The sequence below is a fragment of the Salarias fasciatus genome, chromosome 8, assembly GCF_902148845.1.
Source record: "Salarias fasciatus chromosome 8, fSalaFa1.1, whole genome shotgun sequence".
Classification (NCBI taxonomy): domain Eukaryota; kingdom Metazoa; phylum Chordata; class Actinopteri; order Blenniiformes; family Blenniidae; genus Salarias; species Salarias fasciatus.
Genome location: NC_043752.1, coordinates 16,605,884 through 16,625,964, shown reverse-complemented (window position 1 = coordinate 16,625,964; position 20,081 = coordinate 16,605,884). Strand labels below are relative to the sequence as shown.

Genomic DNA, 20,081 nt, shown 5'->3' with positions numbered 1-20,081 from the left:
CCAACTCAAGCCATTTCTCTGAACTTCAGTCTGAGGCTGAAAACCCTGCAAACAGATAAATGAGTAAAATCAATGACTTTACTATGAAGTTTTTTTGCTCTTGTATTTCTTTACATGTGACCCATGGTCTTTATAAGCTGAAGTAACCTATAAAAACCTGAGAAAGAAGAGGCAAAATATGCAAACTCCACACAGAAATGCAAGAAATGGAGACATCGCCACTATGTTACCATTAAGCTAAAGAAATAAATCTGAATTCTTTCACCCAGGGTGAAGGTTTCACACCGTTTTTCATCTTCCTCTGCTCCTTCTGAGCGGCCTCGGGTTTGAAATCACCCGAGATGCTGCCGGCGCTGACTGATAGCGGCTCGGAGGCGAGCCTGACCTCCAGCACCGCTGACGCCGTCGTTTCTGAGGAGATCTAAAGTCACATCAGGCGGCCTGGCCAGACCGCCCCATTACCCCCCATCTGATATAAACTCCTCTCCACAGCGGCAGACAGGGAAGGTTTTAGCAGAAGAAAAAGACAACGGCAGAACATGAAATGTGAAGTTAAGACTCTTTTAATTCCCTGGAAACACCGTATGTACAGACATCGTTCAGAATCACTCTTTTATTTAAAAAAAAAAAAACAAAAAACAAACAGCTCATGTTGTTTTTACAGAATGACATATCTACAAATGCATATCATGATCACAGCTTGGATATTCCACAAAACAGAGCATGGGGGGAACCATTGCACGAAAGGGAAAAACAGAAATCAAGACGACGGTTTGTCATTTGGATCTACAGACTGAGGCTGAGCACACGGGACTTCATTCATTCATTCATTCATTCATTCATGACGGGCTGCTGCGGCAGGGCTTCGCGTCAGGGCCGAGCGAGCAGCGGGTTCATCTCAAATGGGAAAGCAGCGCGCGGTCTGAGGGGATTCCCTTGCGTATGGAGGTTGCATAGGTCTGATGTTCACTTTCGGAGACGGAAACAGTAAACGCTTCGATTTGGATTCTTTTTTTTTTTTTAAAGATTCATGCAGATCAGTTCATTTCTAAATCATTTTTTGCTGAATGTGTGTTGAGTTAATCTGCAGGTTTGAAAAACTGATCCCTCGTCACGTGAGAAGCAGTTCGATTGAACGACAGCTAAATCCAACAGAGTTGCTCGCCGCTGCAGTCGTGAGGCTTTGAGGACTCGGTCTGGGAAACCAGTGGTCCGTTCTGACGTCGCCTCGGGGGACTTGAGGGGCGGCGGAGCCGCTTGCGGCCCACAAAGGCCCCGTTTCTGGCCGTGACGGATGCGAGGCGGCGGCGTCTGCGCTCGGATCAAACCAGGTGGAGAGGGGACGGCGAGACGGCGAGACGGCGAGACGGCGAGCCGGCTCCCTGCCCTCCACCGGGAGTGTTCCAGAGCGCATGATGGTCTGTGCAGGTGTGTGTGTGTTCGCAGCTAACAAAGTCCAGTCTAAATGCAAACCGCACTTACTCCTCTGAATGGAACAATCTGGCAAACGCAACCAGCTTCACGAAAAGGCACGCGATGCAGCCATAAACACACACACACACACACACACACACACACTCCAGCACGGCGGCGTGTTCCCCCATACATGAAAACATTCAAACGGTTCACTGGCACACAAACAACATTCAGAACAAAAGAAAAGGGAGCAGCATTGCACTTTGTCCCTGGGTTTGTCTCTATAGCGTTCCTGAGCGACGGCTACAGATCTCCTCTTCTCCCTTTTTTCATCTTCTGCACTTCATTGACTTCAATGGACTCAGTGACGCTACGCAAAATTACAATCATGACAAAATGACAAAAAAAAAAAAAAAAAGAAAAGAAGGAGCGTGACAGGAATGAGTCTTTTCCTGCCACCAAATCATATTATGCACACGGTGCAAAAACAGAGTTCGTACATGCTGTGAGCATCACGGTCCGATACGAGGAATGCTGAGCGGCATCTTCCGATGCTCTCGTCCGTTTCTCTCTCTTGGTGGCACTAAAAGTTTCTGGCGACGGGAAGAATCAGACGAGGTGAAATAGAATCATAGAAAAAACAACTCAGCATTGAGCCAATTTTAAAAGAAAAATAAATTAAAAATCACGTAGAAAACTCAGACAAACTAAAGACCAGCTCTGCGTTTTAACCTTCACTAGTTGCCGTGTGCACAACAGGCGCAGCTCAGGAGGAGGAGGAGGAGGAGGAGGCTGCTTCGGCGCCATCGTCGTGTCGCACACGTGGGTGGGTGTGCCTGACGGGGACGCAGAGCGGCGGTCCGAGAAACACACCTGGAGACACTCGGAGAGGACAGAGGTGGACGAGCAGCAGCTCTTTCTTCTTATGCGATGAGTTTACTGGCAAATCGCAGGTTTGATGATACATTCGTGATGATGGCGTCTTCAGTCTTTTTTAATTATCATTATTTTCACAAGGCAACCAGAGTTCTGAGCTCTGTTAATCTTGACGGAGGCTCTTCGGGAGCCAGAGGAAGATGTGTTGGAGGTCATTCGCTTCTTCAAATGTCCGTAAGAAGAAGACATAAGACGACACGCCGGAGATTCTAAACGTTGTTCTCGATCACTCGTATCCTTCCACCGTTTCACTTCCTCCTCGCTTCATCCTTGGGATCCCTCTGCTGCTTTATGAGCCGTTCGATCTCGGCCCCCAGAGTCTGCAGGTTCTCCTGGGAGACAGACAAAAGAGCGATTGCACATTTTAGGAAGTGATACAGTGGAGGCTGGCGGGCGATTGATCATTTATCAGAGGAACAAAGAGAGAGAGAACGCAAGTCTATTACAGTCATTTCTACAGAACGACTGTTTAAGTTTGTTCCCATTTCGTCGACGTTTGCTTCATTACGATGGTTGAAAATAACAGAATTCATAAAAACACTTTAGTGCCATCATTTTCCGTTCAGCAGGGAAAAAAAAAACAATCACGGCCGACCATCAATCACCGTGAATGTGAAGTCTTGATTTGGCACTGTCAGAATATTTTTGTTTTATTGTCACTTTTATTGCGCCCGTGGTGTGTGTTTTATATCACCGCTTCCCGCTTCCTGCCAATCATCCTCCGTCCACGGAAACAAAAGCCCCTGCCAGGAAAAGACTCCCACGCGTTATCGGGGGATTTATCGCGGCGGCGGCGGCCAGGTTCGTACGGATCGCGCCTTTAAATGAAAGTTTGACACAACGGGAACACAATGGGGGGCTGATTCGGACGGAAACATGCTGCGAAGCGCGTGCCCACATGAGGAGACGTGCAAATGAAGCGGAAAGGCAAACACGGGAGAGGCGGGAACGACGCGTGTCAACGGGACGGCGGCGCTGCGCGGATGTGGGCGTGCAGCGGGGCTCTCATCGCCATTTTCACTGTTTTGCTTCCTTTTTCTGTTCGTGTTGTTTACCTTGAGTGTTTGGAGCCTGTTTTCTACACTTCAGAAACGACATAAACTCAAGACTCATGTGATATTTCTGAGTAGGAACACGATCCGCTGTGAAAAAAGACTCATTTATTTACAGCTGCCAGACAGTATCTCGTTCTTCAATCATAACAGAAGCCTATTATATTCTGAACGGCGCGATAACGAGTCGGTTCTGTTTGCAGACTGGATATGATAAGAAAGAACGAAATGAAAAATTGCAGCTAGATAGGAGGACAGAGAGAAGTAAAGTAATTAAAACAGAATAGAAAGCTGTGAATTAAGTATGAGCGCATTAAATAATCCAATACGACACACGACTGAACAGGGTCCAGCTTGTGTGACCAGGCTGGATGCTCCACTTTCTGTTAATTCTCCCGGAACACGAGGTGAACAAAGCCTCGCACTCCGTTTAATGACATGAAATACGGTCACTGTGTTCGATTCTGGTGATCACACATTATTATAAAGCTCTGAATTGTGGACATTGGGCAAAGCTCAGGAAAACAGCAGTTTAAATCCATTATTTTAGCCCGGATGGCGAAGAGCGCGTCCGTGTTAAGTAGGTCGCAGCGCTTCACCTCCTGATGGTATCAATAATGCAGGTTATGACACACATCGCCTTGAGATCTCCAATATGTCAGGTTACGTGATTCCTCGCTGACGGGGAGACGTGAGGACGCCGCCCCGGCGGAAATGTCAGGCGTCGCATGCCGGCAACGTGACGAGAGCCGCGGCGCTTTGAAAGGTGCATCAAAAACCGCCGGTCGGCGGGGGACAGGAGGTGGTCCGACGCTCGCGGATCGAAGCGCTTTTATCCACGCCTACATGCTTTTAACACGCGGAGGAAAACACAGAGCGCCACGGCGGAGGAGGACCTGCGTGGCAGAAAAACATTCCACCTTGCTTTGCTTTCTAACATACTGTAAGTGTGTGTGTGTGTGTCGGGGGGGGGGGGGGGGGTGTAGGTACACTGCGACACTGGAGCGGAATGGCTGCAGGGCTTGAACCACTAAAAGAAGCTCCACATCAGCTGCGATCCGCATGAGGAGTTTACGGTCTGCGTAAAGGCGCCATAACGGCGTCCTGCGGGGATCCGGCGGCCTCCCGGCGCCGGTAAAAGGTGTGAGGCTTCAGCGGGAGGCAGATCATCAAAGTCTTCACCGAGGACGACGGAACGGCTCAAACTGAAACAAAACGTCATTAAAGTACCTTCAGAGTGATGTTCTTGAGCAGCGTGTCCTCCAGCACGGCCTGCAGCTTCCTGTTGATCTCCAGCGACAGGTCCAGCGTCAGCCCGCTGTCCGCCGGGTGGGAGGTGTACAGCGACGCCATGATGCCCCCCCGCCGGCTGAGGTGCACCTTGTTGATGTCCGACGCCTCCGACGACAAGGCCCCTGACTCCTCCCTCAGCACATAGCTCTGGATGATTCTGGAAGACAAACGGGAGGAAGAGGCGACTCAGGAACGAGTGAAAGCTGAAAAGCGAGCGAGAGACAGTGGGATTCCATTTCGCCAGCAGCCGAGGCGCCGGACGTCGCAGGAATAGTAATTTCAGCTGGACGCCATATTGGACTGCGTAACATTCAGCCATGGTTACAGAGATTATGGCCGTGCCCGTCAGGGAGGGTAAGGTAATGAGGACGGCGTCTTTAGAGCGGGCAGCCGGGATTCAATTAATCACTCCGTGCCTGTGTGAGGAGGACAGACTGAGATAAATCTTCACGTTAATCATAGATTTCCAGCGCAGCAACAACGCGGGTTAAGCCACGTCGGCGTCAGAGAATTCATTAACATAACAGCTCGGGATTTCCCCGCCGATCAATTTTTCCCACTACAGACTGACGTGCGAGGGTTTCCAGGAGAGAGGGAGGGAGTGGCCGCTGACTGAAACATCGGCGACCAAAGAGCAAGGAAACCGATGTGGAGCACAACTCACAAGTCCCCAGCTGAAGGATCAGCTAGTTCTTTTATTATTTTATTAAATTTCCACAACAGGGAAAAAAAAAAAAAAACACACACACACACACACACACTGCGGTGGAGTGTGAAGAGTGAAGAGAGCAGTGACCTGTCCGGCGGAAAAGGTCAGCAGCATCCTGTTCTCCAGACAGTTCAGGGATCAATACTTCACCCCGTCGTATACCTAATGTAAAAAAAAAAATGAATCCTCCGTCCGCCTCCTGATGTGCTTCAGTTCATATTCAGGGTGTGTGTGAGAGCGATGTTTAAGAGGCGAGTAGATGTATGACGACTCCTGCGCCAAAATATGTTCCTGAATTTACACTGTAGCAAGCATGTAATTACACTATAAAAACACATGTAATTACGCTGTAGCGCGCACGTTATTACACTTTAAAACGCATATAATTATACTGCAACACGCACGTTAATACAGCATTAAAGACAAAAAGTCTGCATTTCTTCAGAGTCTCATCTCCTGCCTGTCAGGACGAGGCGGCTGCAGAGAAAACCGATATTAGAAAATAGCGAAACGTTGCAAATTCCTGTGAAGCAGCGACACCTGCTCCTCATCTGGAAAGTGCCTGCAGGACTTTAAAGGAAGCTCAAACGCCGAACTGACGCTCTAATCGACTTTCTTTTTTAGCTCTACATTTACAATATTCCAGTTTTTAACAGGTCAGACAGTTTATGAACCCAATCAGGACGGCTACACTGAGGCGGACTTCAGACTGAAGATATAAAGACTTGCCGGTGATTTTCATTAGTGAGCTTTTTCTTCTTTAAACTGAGGTTGGTCAAACTTAAGGCGAGTGGGCTAAAACCAGCCCGCAAGAGGCTACAATCCGGCCCGTCAAATAAAGGGTGAACATTTCAAACAACACATTGATTTTCAAGCAAGTTTCTTAAGAGTAGAAGACACAACACAACACAGAGACCCGAGCTGAGAGGTCGGTGATGCTGCCAGGAGAAAGAGAAAACTAGCACTGTCCTCAAAGCCATGCTGTCAGGGGGAGTTCAGAGAAACATGCACAAGGCAACCAAAGATTTATGAGAATTTCACTGTATTTTGCACCAGAAAGTTCAATTAAAACTGGCTTTATGTTGATATTGTGGTTATTTTCAGTAATAATTGTTTGGTTTTGCTGTGTGTGGCTTCTGAACTAAAACAAATTTGCAGCTTCAAACTGCTCAAAGTTCACTATTTATTCATTTCCTCCGAAAAGGTTCAGATTTGGTTCCAGTTTGAAATTACAATCTGAGGAGGAAAAGCTGTCCTGTCGTCATGTGTGATTTTTTTCTTGTATCTCAGTCCCATTTATGAATTGAACCTAATATCTAGCACTAAAATCTAACACTAGTTCTAAATAAAGACAATAAATCTAAGAAACGGGGAAAATTTAAAGAAAAGTAGCTAAGCAAGCACTACAAGAAGCAAACACACTACCCCCTTCCACACAAACACACACAATCAATCAATATATAAACCTGATCTCTCACAGACAGAAGATGAAACTTACCTCTGACTATGCTTGTAAGGGTCCATATTTGGACCCCAGTTCCATCGCGACAGTGTTTAGTGAAAACAAAAAAGTGACAAATTAAAGAAGTGTCTGCAGGAGGGGCTGAGTGGCATGCACAGGTCAGCAGGGGGCGGAAACGCGAGCAGCAGATCAGGAACCAGCAAGGCAACGGTTTCGTTTCGTTCCGTCGGTCATATGGAGGCAGCAAGTCATGCATGCAAAGGGGAATTTCTGATCAAATAAAACCGCTGATAAGAATCTGCCTCTGGGTTTCGGAGTGTTCCGTCCTGATCAATACTGAGCCTCGCATTTAATCCTACCAGTGTGGAAACAAATTCAGCAAATGACCGATATTACTGCTGCTTAACGAAGGAACGTGGGAAACGTGAATCAAAGATAAGCCTATTAAATCCCTCTGTTTCTCTGACTGCCCCTCTGAGCCTCGTCCGCCTCTTCATTCATCAGTCTTCACCAGCCTGTCCTGAAGGGATGAGGACGGAAAGACGGGGGACACGTTCACATCCGCGCTCTGGTCGCCGCCGCCGCGCCGCCTCCGTGTCGAGCCCAGATCTTTCGCAGCTAAATTTATCTCTGCAACCGTGGGATTCGGCCTAAATTTTAACTCTTCAATGTAGGTTGAGGCTAATGGATTCAAACCAAGTGAAGAAGCTGAGAAGTGGGGAAGAGAGCAGCTGCTCGAGCGAGCTGTAAGGTGGCGGCTTTACTAATTAATAAACGGGATTTTTATTCATTAACACGCACATAACCACTGGCATTTTGATGTTGGCATCAGTCCACGATCCGCTCTCAGGCCTAAAACACGCCAAGCGGCGTAGTTAAGACCGTCCAAACATCCTGTGTCTCTTGATTTCAGGTGATGCGCATAAATATGGATGGAGGATCATTAGAGACGCACCCCGTCGCCTCCAATCACCCCGGCTATAAATAGCCGTGAGTGAAGTTTATCAGGAATGCGGAGTGCGGCGTGTGCAGCGGCTTCGAATTTGAAGATGAGAGGAAGAGACAAAGAACACCGGTGGGGTGGGGGTGGGGGCGTAAAGTGTGTGTGTAAGCACATACTGTCTATCAAGGTCAGCTGGAACACTGGGAGGCCAGTGAGTGAAGGCCGCTCTGCATCGCCGAGGGGAAAAAAAAAAAAAACAACCTCCGGCTTCTTCACTCACTTGGTCTTCTTGCGGATCTCCTCCACCAGCTGCTTGATGTGATCCTCCATGAACTCGATCTTCTCCTGCTTGCGAGCCAGGGCCTTCTGCAGGCGCACGATGCGCTCCACCAGCACGGCCTTGTCCACCTCCGGGAAGCTGTCGGCGACCACCACCGACGGGCCCGACTGGCTCTCCGGCGACCGCTCCTCGCCGTGGCGAGCGTTCAAGGAGCCTGCGGACAGACGCACGGAGAGCGGCTCAGCGGATCTTGCAATTTCACAATTCCGCGCAAACGTGTGGGAAGTGCAATTAAATCAATCTCCCCTTTTTGATATTAAAAGTGTGTTTTTTTTTTTATTTTAATACTAACCAAATTCCGGAGTAGTACCTGAGGAACTGGAGCGGCTCCCCATGCTGCCGGCGTCTCGGTCGCAGCCTCCATTGTCAACCTGGTCCAGCCTTTTTCGGGCTGCGGAGAAAGAGACGGTTACTTTACGTCACATCGCTTAACAATCAGGAATCCCAGCTGTTTCTGGACAAAGTGCTCCTGCAGCGAACCTCCCGAGCGTCCCGCAAAGGTTGAAAACGACCCTGCTGATAAAGCAGCTGAAGCGACAGTTTCGCCGGAGGAAACGAGTCCTCGCAGCTCAACGAAAGCGAGAGCGCGAGAGATAAAAGAGCGGCGCTTCCGGCCTCAGAGGTCACTGTATGCGACACGCGAGCCGAGCAGACGAGGCGGGCTCACGCGATTATGTTTAATCCGGGCGTGAGGAACATTAGCAGTCCGCGGAGCGCCGTCCGCCGTCTCGTTCTAAATCGCCGTGCAGGTCGTCTTTATGTACGTCTGCCAGCCATAATTAATACATAAATTAATCCACGGCTGACATGAACATAATGGCCACTCCAACCGAGCGAGGAATAAAATGAAAATGACAGAATCCCTAATAAATACGTTCTTTTTTTGCAACTGTGTATCAGTATAGACTGTTACTAATGTGATTGTTCAGCTTTAATCCTCATATATTGAAATTAATGAATTCTAGACGATGTAAAAACATCATAAACGTCGTCTTCATAGCGTTTCAGGGAGGAGACGAGGAGAAACACTTCTTTTTTCGGTCTGCTTTTAACATATTTTAGTATTACTCATGATCCCATTCACCTTCAGAAGTAACTGAATAACAACAATGAGTCACCAGAAAACAAAACCAGATTCAACTTTCAGACTCTTAATGTGTGCATTCAGTTCCGATTCCTGTTCTTCCGCACAAAAAGCAAAAAAAAGAAGTGACTGAATTTGTTTGCATTCAAGCGAGTTTAAACCCACAACGCCTATGATGTGGAGCGCCAGATGAGAGCTGCAGAGGCAGGAAGCCCTTCGTCACCTTGGGTGAGCTGCTTCGTCAGGTCCTTGATGTTGGCGGCTTGCTTCCGCTTCTGAGTCACCAGCTCGTCCCTCAGCTCGTCCACTCGGGTCTTCAGTTTGGCCACGTCGGCCTGCAGCGCCGCCCGCTCCTCCCGCAGCCCCTGCACCTCCTGCTGCCTCAGCGCCTCTTCCTGTTTCAGCTGCCGTGACTGCGGGAAAAAAAAAAAAAAAGGCTAAATTATAATAACTTCGCGAGCCAAACTGACCTCGGGGTGCTCTCGTGCTCGCTGACCTTGTCGTCCAGCAGCCGGCCGGTCTCCTCCAGCTTGGCCCGGAGCTCGGCGGAGCTGCCGGCGAGCTGGTCGAGCTGCGACTGCAGCGCGTTGCTCTCCGACTGCAGCTGGGCGTTCTTGCTGCTCAGCTTCTCGGTGAAGCCCAGCAGCTCGGCCTCGCGCTCCCGGCTGCCCTGGACGTCGCGCTGCAGGTCGGCCAGCTGACCGTTCAGGCTGTCCACCTCCTCCCGGAGCGAGGCCATCTCCTCCTCGTCGCTGCACACAGCAAATAGAACGGTTTTTAAACAATGCGATACAGCAAAAAACGTATAAGTGCAGATATAGCATGAAGCGAATAGAATGCTAATCCAGAAATCTTAAATGTTGCCCTGGCACACATACAGCGAAGGGAATAGTCATTCGAGACATTTTCCTTCTTTTCCACTCATTAAAATCCTTTTTCTATTAAAGCGTGCGCACATGGCCAGCAGGGCCACACACTCACAGAGGGACCCGAGTCCGCTCCTGCCCTCTGCGCTATTTTTAGCCCTGCCCTATCTTTAAATGCTCTTATAAAGCATTCGGAAAAGAAAAAAAAGAAAAAGGGAACATAAAGTATGTTACAATGATCTAATAAAACCAAGTGAGACACATCCTGAATTCAGATTTAACACGTGTTAACTGAACTGCTCTCACACGCCACGCGAACGACGGTTTCAATCTAAGACACTACCACCGAAGAGACACAAATATTAAAAGAATTTACTTCTTAGAAATCTGCTGCAGACTCCATCCTGATAATTATCACCACAGGAGAATTTGCCGTCCTTCGGTCGCTGCCATCAGAGGCCGAGCGGGCGGCTCTGCCCCGTGGCGGGCCGTATTGATTTCACTCCTGGAGTGTGGTTGGAGTGCGCCATCACACTTATTGCTGCAGTGTCTCCACAGCTGAGCATTCACACAACTCCTACGTGATCGCCGCGAGTGTGTGTGTGTGTGTGTGTGTGTTGGTCGTACCGCCGATGCTGCTCCTGGAGCGCGGTAACCTCCTCCAGCTTCTCTCTCTGCCGGCCGATCTCGGCTTTCTGCCGATTGATGATCTCTCTGTACTTGCTGAGCTCGTCCTCCCAGCGCGGGCGCTCGTCCTCCAGACACTTCAGCTGGAATGAAAAAAAAAAAAAAAAAAAGAAAGAACACACACGCTCCATGTTACTGATCTGAAGGCATCATGTGCACGGATTATCAAGCAGCACTCATCTGCATGGCGGACCTTCGTGCGCAGGGTGTCGAGTTCGTCCATGGCCTCTTTGTAACTCCTCTTCAGGTCGTCCAGCTCTTTGGCTTTCACTCGGTGCACCTGCCAGTAGCAATGGATTATTCTTCACTTATAAATCCGCCGTTTTGTTCTGCATTCGCATCCAAAAAACCTTTCCAAACTCATCTTTTCTGCCAATTCCCCAAACAGAATCAATTTTTGGGCATTTCTTTTGAATTATTGGATTTCTGGATAAGCCATCAAACCTCTGAAAGCACTTTCCAAACAGTCTTTTGTCTCATTTTTTAAAAAAAAAAAAAAATCATAACCATTACTCCTGTTCCTGTTCGTCCACATTCCCAGGAAGCTGTTAGTTTTATTGAACCAGTGCGGTCAGCGCGGACGTGGGAAAGGTTCCCGCTACCCAGACGGAAAACGACACATTACCATAACTAATAAAAAAAAAAAAAAAAATAAGTACAGAAGAGAGATTTATTAATATTGACTTTACAGGCTGTATTTTATCCGCGTGTTAACACAAACAGGCGGTAATAACGTCAGTCATGGTCGGTTTACTGCCGCAGTATTTCTGCCATTGATGCCCTCCCACATGTTTACACCCGAAACTGGAACGGACAGCGTTTGGCGTGACATTATTTATGACTGAGCTGCATTAAAACTCCAACATGACACACATTCTCATGAAAACTACAGTTACAGATGACTTAAACTGTCTTTATGCGATCGCATTTCCGGCGACAAACAATCAGGTTAAAGAAAAACTTTTTAGCTGTGTTCAAAAGGAGAAAAAGTCCGTTTGTATCTTGACATTTTGAAGAGTGTCGATACGTCCGGGGAAACGAAACGGCCTCCGCGATGCGAGCGAGAAGTGGGTGATGTCTTTGGGGCTGTTGTTGAAAGGCCTGATATTGATTATTTCTGTGCCGTTTATTTTTAAAGCGCGATTCCCTTCAGAGTGGGACCCGGAGAAAAACAGGCCATTGTGTTTGGACGGAGTCCATGTCTGAGTGCCTGCGAGCGCACGCGGCGCTCGTGTGCCAGTTTGCTAACCATTCCCAATTACGCCGCTCAAACAGGAGGGCGGCGGAAAATACAGAGATTCGTGAAAAGAGCCGGGATCAGGGCCATGAATGAAAGGCTGCTGGAACAGAACCGAGAATTTTTTGTGACTAAATTCAATGGTTGTGGGAAATAAGCATGTCCATTGTTCCCGTTGTTGAGTTTTTAATTAAGGATTACAAAAGACAAGCGTCTGCAGCTGCTTTGTGTGAAGCAGCCCGAGACGTGTGGAGGTTTTTAGGCCGGCAGTGCAACAGATAACCGTCCTAAAATCAGAATTTTGTTCTGTTTGTGGCTGCTTATTAATGAGAGACGGTAAAAGATGGCTCTGTGGATAAATGTGAGATGCTCACCTCTAGTTGGTCTGTTTGCTCCTGTTTGTGTTTCTCCAGCTCTCCTTTGGTCTCCCTCAGCTTTGCGTCCAACTCATTGGAGCGGAGCTCCTCCGATTCCTGCAGGAGAGACAAGTAGAAGGCGTGAGGGAGAAGAAGCCACAGAGAAAACACTGATTTAAATTAAAAGATGTGCTGAGAGAAAAGTTACCTGAACAGAATTAATGAGTAGTAAATGATAAAAATAATGCTTTGGGTTTGTTTCATTTATTCATAAAAAAAAACAAAAAAACCCTCTGTAGCTGAAAAGAGTCCAAACGGGGACAAAGCTGCTGCAGCTCTTTACCACCATCATAAGGTGTGAATGAAAACTGCCAGCAGGTTCAGTTCAGTGAAGTCACAGAACAACAAACACGACCTGCATGTTTCGGCCGCAGCGCGGCATAAAAACACCGAGGTCTCTGGCAGGCGGCTTGATTTATGCCTCTTCTCGTTTTATTAAGCACACGCGGCGATTTTACTGCCAGATTCATGAGTCAGGAGAGGAAACATTCGGGGACACGGCGAGTCTTTCGTTTCGCGGACTCTTCTTCTACCTGGTACGTCCGGATCATGTCCTGACAGTTCTTGCGGATCTGTTCGGTCTCTTCTTTCGCCTGGGCCAGCTTGGACGTGGTTTCTCTCAGTTTGTCTTTCGTCTCCTGCGCATACATGAACACAGAGAGTCCGATGAACTATTTCAAACAAAGATGATGAAGCAGAAAAACAAGAGCAACACACTGAAAGGCCAATATATCAACATAGTGTCTCTCCGTCTTTTGTGATAGTTTTCTATTTTCTTGGAGGCAGTTAAAAATAAAACCATTATTTCATAATAGACGTTTTCAAAAATAGCCACACCGTTAATGACAATTTGCCTGCAGGTTCATTACTGTATCGTTTTCGCTCCATTTCACTCTGAAGCGCACAAGAACACATCTCATCATGTCGTTTTTAATGGAGCGTCTGCAGATAACATAACGGGGGGGGGGGGGGGGGGGGGGGGGGGGGGGGGGAGTTGTTTGTGAGCCGGTGTGCATCTCTGACACGCAGTAAAGGTGGGTGTTAAGAGACAAGACAATCAACTGCAAGACAGATGTTGTTTTAATAACAGTGGTTATGCGAGTAGTGATCCTGCTTCATATGTGCAAATGCATACAAGAGAAAACATGAAAAATATCCATAACATAAAGATATAACTTCTTATTTTTTCTTTACTAATACAGTGAACCACATAGTGGTGTGTTTAAGAGCACATAAACACAGATAAGTGTTTGCGTTACCTTGTGGGCGTCCGCCTCGCTCTTCAACTTGTTCTGGGCCCATTTCACCTTGATGAGGTGCGAGTTTATTTCCTCCTTCAACTTCTCCACTTCCCTGGCCAGCCTGCCAACTTCGCCCTCCTGAAGAGGCGCGGGGACAACAGACGAGACGAGAATATCGACGCTGCTGAAGAAATGTCGCTAAATGAATCAAGCGGGCGTCGACGGCAGGCTTTACCTTGGCGTCGTAGAGCTGCTGCAGGCGGCCTTTCTCCTGGGCCAGCTGGTTTCCTCGGAGGGCCTGGCGGTCCACCTCCCTGGTGGCTTCCCTCAGCCGCTTCTCCAGACTCTCCTTGTCCCGCCTCAGGTCCAGGGCCTCTTTCTCCCCGCGCACGTACTTCATCACCATGGCCTCCTTCTCCTGCCGCGCCTCGTCACACTTCCTGTTCGCCTTGAGAGAGTCGGCCGTGTCATGAAACGCTCGTCATTTCACACTTCAGTCATTTGATCCTCGGGAGAATTTAAAAAAAATGAGGCTGACATGGATCATATTTTTGAGTTATTTGTAGCACACCGGCTCGACACTAACCCTGTGGGTTTGTTCAGTGCCCCCCCCCCAATATAACACCTGAGTGTTCATTCCTCACACACATAAGGTGCTCACGGACATGTTTTCAGTTTGATGGACTGTAGATTTATGTTCCTATAAATCCCCTGCTGGACTAGCGGGGAAAAGTTGGTGTTTTGATAAAGTAAGAAGACGAACCTGTATAGTCGAAATGTCTATTTTCAAAAAGAACAGAGCATCACGACATTAAAAGGTTGAAAGAAATCAGCTGTTTGGTGCCAGTCTTCCACAAATTAAAACGTTTCCAACCCGAGGACCCGATAACTGACTGGGAACGGGTCATTCGCCGCCGTAAAGCGAGGTGGGAACGGTACGAGGGGAAAGATTAAAAGAGACAACTGAGCGAAAAAAATCCCACTTGTGCTGTTCATTGAACAGTGAAATTAAAAAATGGCGACGTGTGACAAAACTGTCAGGAGGGGGAAAAAAAAAAAAAAATCCTCACATGGTGTCAACCAGGTGTGTAAAACCGGTGAATGAAAAAAGAAAAAAAAAAAGTGCTTGAAGGCACAATTCATTTAACAACTGATTAAATCTGCAATAACGACAGTAAGACCTGGATCCCTCCACAAGAAAAACCCTGTTTTTATTATCTGGGATCAACATTCATTTCAGGTATTCAGATGAACACAACTTTTTTGAAAGCTGTGCATATAAATAGAACTGTCAGAGTCTCACTATTTACCTGTTCGAGCCGGTAAGTCGTCTCCTTCTGCACGTGCTGGAGGGCAGCTTTAGCCGCCTGGTCCTGGTGGACCAGTTTGTCCCGGGATTCCTTCAGTTCCCTCAGCAGCTCCTCCACCCTGCTCTCCAGCTGCAGAAACCCGGAGGAAAGAAAGAAAAGTCAAAGCCACGCCTGGACTAACCTGCTGCGCAGGACAAGGGCTGCCGGAGCGGCTGAAGACGGGTTTAAGTCACACAGGAAGTTCTGGTATTTTCACATTGTGCATCCTGAATCATCAGTTATTCCGTTTGGGAAGGAGAAGTTTCAAATAATCACACTGCCAGAGCGCATTTTGAGGTATAACAGAGTGAAAAAGTTATTTTCCTTTTCTGTAATTCCATTAAAATATGTTTATTTGATTCATTCTCAATAATTTGACATGAAACATCATCAAAATAGAAATGCAGTATTTCAAAATGTTTCATAAAAATCTAATTTTTTCTCTTTTTTTTAAATTATAGGCTGTATGTAAGTATAACAATTTTAAAAAACTGAAATGCTATGTGTGTCAAGAACATAAAAATAACTAATGAAACAATTTACTTTTCAAGAACATTCTTTAGACGCACTTGTATTTTCACAAAATCTCTCAAACTCCATGAACTCATGAGATTCACCATCAAATATATGTGATCCCAGCATACACTGAGAGTCATTAAAAACTGCTCTACACCCTTCTGCTTGCACAGGGCTTGAACAAACGGTGCTACCGAGACCATGAATCTGTAATTCCTTCTTCCATGGCAACAGAAATGTTAAACCGGATTCAGTGAATAGTGGAGCTTTTGTGTTTTTGGAGTGCAGCTTTGAAAATCAAAGAGCTGGATACTGTGTAAAAAAAAAAAAAAAAAAAAAAAGACATGATGTTTAAGAGGACACAGAAATTACAGAGAGGAGAGTGAACATGTGGCCCGTTTAATGCTACTGATCATCTTCATCTCCCCACAGGGCGGCTTTGTTTGACGTCTGTAATTACCAGCCGCGCAGAGCCAGAGAACAGATTTAATTGAATTGGAGGGTCACGGCGACCGGCGCAGACGCACAGCATTTGTCCGCTGATCCGTCCTTTTAATTGTGCGACGGTGAGCAAAACCGGGGTCTCGCAACTTCCAGACGGGCCACGACTGGGTTAAAATTTCGACCGAAGGTAACTTGGTTATTTTGAAAAAGAAATGAGAAAACAAAAGTCGCATTGTGCATTTTCAATGCAAAAAATTTAAATCAAAAGAAAGCGCTTGAAGGAGTGCAAACTACTATTTCAGAAAGCTGCATTCGTGACGCCGCTTCAGTCGGGTTGAAGGTTGAATCGTATAATGAGTCGTTAAGAGTTTGCATAAATTTGCCTGCTTGCTGCAGTACAGTCTTCCTCCTCAGGGCTGAATCTCAATACTCTTTATGAAAAAATGTTTACAAAACTGCAGATGCACTGTGGTCACAGTGTGCAGACGACAAGGTCCCGATTGAGCAGGAAATAAGATAAAACACTGCAGTAGGGCACTTTTTCCTTGTTGATGTTAAACAACAGCGAAAAGTAGGTTTTGTTGTTTGGAAAAAAATCCATTAAGAAAGCCTCAGAGAGTCGAAGATGTCAAACAAAGTCCATTTCCTTAGAAAAGGTTAGTCTGTGTCTTTCAAATCTGCCTCCTCAACAGTCAGTGTCACTTAATTATGAACCGCGGAGAAGAAAGCCTGACCTTTTTAATGGTGGCTACATGCAGCTTTTCCGTGTCCGCCCTCTTTTTCAGCTCGTCCTTCATATTGTCTTTTTCTGAACAAATGCCCAGGATCAGCTCCTGATGCCGCTTGTTCTCCTCGAGCAGCCTGAGCACACACAGACACACGCAATCACAATTCAGGTCACGACCGTATAAAAGTGTCAAAATACAAGGCGAGAGAGGGGAATAAAAAGGAAGGATCAGACTCGGTCGTTCACAAACTGAATCTCGTTTCATGACAAAAAGCTTGGCAAAACTATAATAGCGTTACTTAACTGTGTCGGCTTCACAAAGCAGATGGTGTTAAATTACGGTGAAAGACTAAAGAAGAACACAGATGAGTTATACAGGTCAAAGTTTTCCTGCCTAAAACAACAGTTTACCTCTGGATAGCTTTCTCCTGTTGTGCATACTTGTACTGCACACACTTCTCAAACGCCACCATGCAGTCGTCCTGGTCTGCGGGGAGCCCGTTGACAGGCGGGCTGCCTTTCTTCCCGCCTCCATTTTCACCCACGGGCAGCTGACAAGCCAACAGCTCCGACTCCAGCTCATCCAGCAGTGACTCCTGCGACAGGGAGCGCTCGATCTGGGAGATGAGCTTTCGGCTGCAGTCAGTGTCGTAGGGACTGGACAGGGAGTGCAAGGGGATGGAGTTCTTGGGATTGGTTTGCGGGCTGGAAGCGAACGGGGAGCTGATGGTGTCGGAGGTCGGCGTTGAGGGGCCATTAGAGATCCCAGAGGTCGTGGAGTCGGTGGGAGAGCTCTTCGAAGTGCTTTGGACGGAGGAGAGTGAAGAACTCTCAGCTGAAACACTCTCGTCATCAGGCGCTGCGGCTGTGGAGCCATTCCTGACCGAGAGTGGCGGCTGCTCATTGCTGTTTGGAGTAGTGGCACTAAGAGTGAAAGAGGTGTCTTCGGTTCCTTCACAAACCGAAGGGGAGTTTTCTACTACATCCGGAGTGGTGGATGGAGTTCCCAGTTGGGCTGTCTCACTCTCTCCTGAGACTGGACTGGGATCACACTCTGTATCGGCGGCCCGACTGTTGATTTCTGTGTCTTGCATATTGTTGCCCAACATTTGTTTCACCTCTTCCGCGTCTGAAGTGTTGTTGTGAAGCTGATTCTCCTGATTCGATTCCTCCAGCACAGATTCAACCTCTGATCCTTCCATGGTGCGTCGATCAGTATCAGGACCAGGCTGCTGCTTGGTCCTTGACTGGTTCAAATCTGGCACAGATTAAAAAAAGCAGACACGTCAGAGACAAACAAATAATTGAGTTGGAGTTGAAACAGAGTGATAAAACTGTTTGTTTTCACACAGAGCAGCAGCAGTTCCTCTGGCAACAATTCCTGGATACCGCCGATACAGCTCACAGACAGCTTTCTATGTACTGAATATCTGATTCGGTACAATCTTGGTCTTGTTAAACCAGGAAAAAAAATCTGACAACACTGCTGACAGCGTTATCTGATTACTTGAGCTCATCATTAACTGAAATAAATAGTAAACTCAAAGAATGTTTGACAGAAAATAACCAAGAGGCGTGGCCTTCACAAGTCGGCAGTCGTGAGACACACCTGAAGGGTGTGTGAGGCAAAACGTCACACATGTATGATTGGTATTTGAGATTATACACAGCTGTGGGGAAACATCAGAATGTAGCCTGTTAAGAAATTATCTAAAAGCCTCAAGAAGACACACAGGGATGGACAAAACAAAAATGAAACTAAGGAATTTATACTTGAATTCAGTACAATACAGACGGAATAATCATATGCATCCAAGTCACGTATCAACTCAAAAGACACAAAAAAATTGTACCATTTTACATTAAATTAGTAACAACTAGCTAGTTACAGTCATTCTAGAATAAACTACAAAAACGTGATCCCAATCATGAAGAGAAACAAGCACTGTATGCTAAATACGTGGGAAAGGTAAGTAAACAAAGCAGCTCTGTCGTAGCCTGACATTGAAAGCCCTCTTAAAAGAACACCTTTGGACTTGTAATGCTTAATCTGCCCTCACTAAGTTAATGACTCTCGTGACCGTGGGTAGCAAAGGGGCGTGTAAAATTTCGCAGTTTGTAAAGATATACTGAAATTATGACTAAAATTATAGGCAATGAATTTTAGTCCAGATTCCTCTTGCTAACATATAGTACACAGGATGCCCTTTCAACATGCATATAACGTTGAAATTACAACAACCTGTGTAGTTAGCCTGATAGGTTCATGTGATCCAAGTGTCCTTGAATCGGGCTTCAAGAAAAGCAATGCAGCCAAATGTTCTCAATGCCTTTTTATCTACTATCACGGTTCATTGACGTTAGCAATAGCTGGTATTAGCTCGCTAGCTTTTCAGGTAGGCTGGACAATGAAACCAGACGGAAATGGAAAATCTTAATTCAAGCACCGCACCTAGTAGGTTAAGACATATCCGTCATGAATAGAGTGGCTTAAGAGGATTAAAATATAAGCAGAAGAATGACAATGTTATATTGCTCTCTCTCTCTTTAGCCAGCTGAGCTAACGCAGATAAGGAAGGTGCTAGCTCGTCCAGTAAAACCCGTCCGCAGTTCAGGCGGCGCAGCTCGCTTCTCTCCATTCTCTCCCAAACAGATGCTTTTATTACCCACCTAGTGCAGAGAGGCCATGGCGTCGCTCAGCGCGGACACAAAGTGCAACTTGTTACTCCCTCTCCGCCAGCTGATCGCCCAACAAGTCACTTTGATATGACACATCAACAAACATGGCTCCTGCAGGGGAAACCAGCTGGCACTGACCAATGGAGCGCCACAGCGGAATGACGTCAGAGTGCAACGTCATCACGCACAGGTACGCCTTTAAAATTCCACACCTCAGGGAAGAAGAAATCCAGTGTGGGTGATCTGTGAAACTTCATTTAACCCTTTATCTGCACCAGTTATCTGTGAGAATTAAGATTTCTCAAAGATTCATGCAGTGTGGACAGACAGGAAGTAGTAAGAGGGACAGACTGACAGCAACCCTCCCAGTCTAACATGATTGATTATTATCAAACGACATACATTTTGTTTTGAAAGTTCCTTGTAGAATAATGAGAGGAATTTTAAAAATAAATTACGTTTTCTTATTTTTTTTTTTTTATTTTTATTTATTTATTTATTTATTTTTTAATTCAGAATTTTCTCCTTATTAAATTTTAGGGGGATTTCCAGTTTGCTAGCGCCCAGCCCCCAGGATCCCCTCTGAGCCTAACTTTATTGTTTTAACTTAGAATTACATACAGTGTATTTTGAAAGGTGTTTTTTTTTTTGGTAAAATAGTGGGGAAAATTTGAAAGTACACTT

At 46.6% G+C, this 20,081-nt stretch overlaps 1 protein-coding gene across 2 annotated transcripts; it reads right to left on the bottom strand.

Annotated features, from left to right (window-relative positions):
• Nucleotides 1-547: 547 nt before the first annotated feature.
• Nucleotides 548-19,524, bottom strand: ccdc186 (coiled-coil domain-containing protein 186). 2 transcript variants are annotated; one of them, XM_030097739.1, is made up of 16 exons: nucleotides 19,389-19,524; nucleotides 17,130-17,976; nucleotides 16,726-16,852; nucleotides 14,993-15,121; nucleotides 13,918-14,130; nucleotides 13,701-13,820; nucleotides 12,975-13,079; nucleotides 12,400-12,498; nucleotides 10,982-11,068; nucleotides 10,729-10,871; nucleotides 9,732-9,987; nucleotides 9,459-9,648; nucleotides 8,444-8,542; nucleotides 8,092-8,305; nucleotides 4,635-4,854; nucleotides 548-2,684 (listed from the first exon to the last, which is right to left on the bottom strand). In XM_030097739.1, exons 2-16 carry the CDS (start codon nucleotides 17,918-17,920, stop codon nucleotides 2,601-2,603), a joined length of 2,877 nt encoding a protein of 958 aa, XP_029953599.1. In that variant the 5' UTR covers nucleotides 17,921-17,976; nucleotides 19,389-19,524; the 3' UTR covers nucleotides 548-2,600. The 2 variants fall into 2 exon arrangements, with proteins under 2 accessions (XP_029953599.1, XP_029953600.1); XM_030097740.1 differs by having other exon boundaries at nucleotides 8,462-8,542.
• Nucleotides 19,525-20,081: the final 557 nt, after the last annotated feature.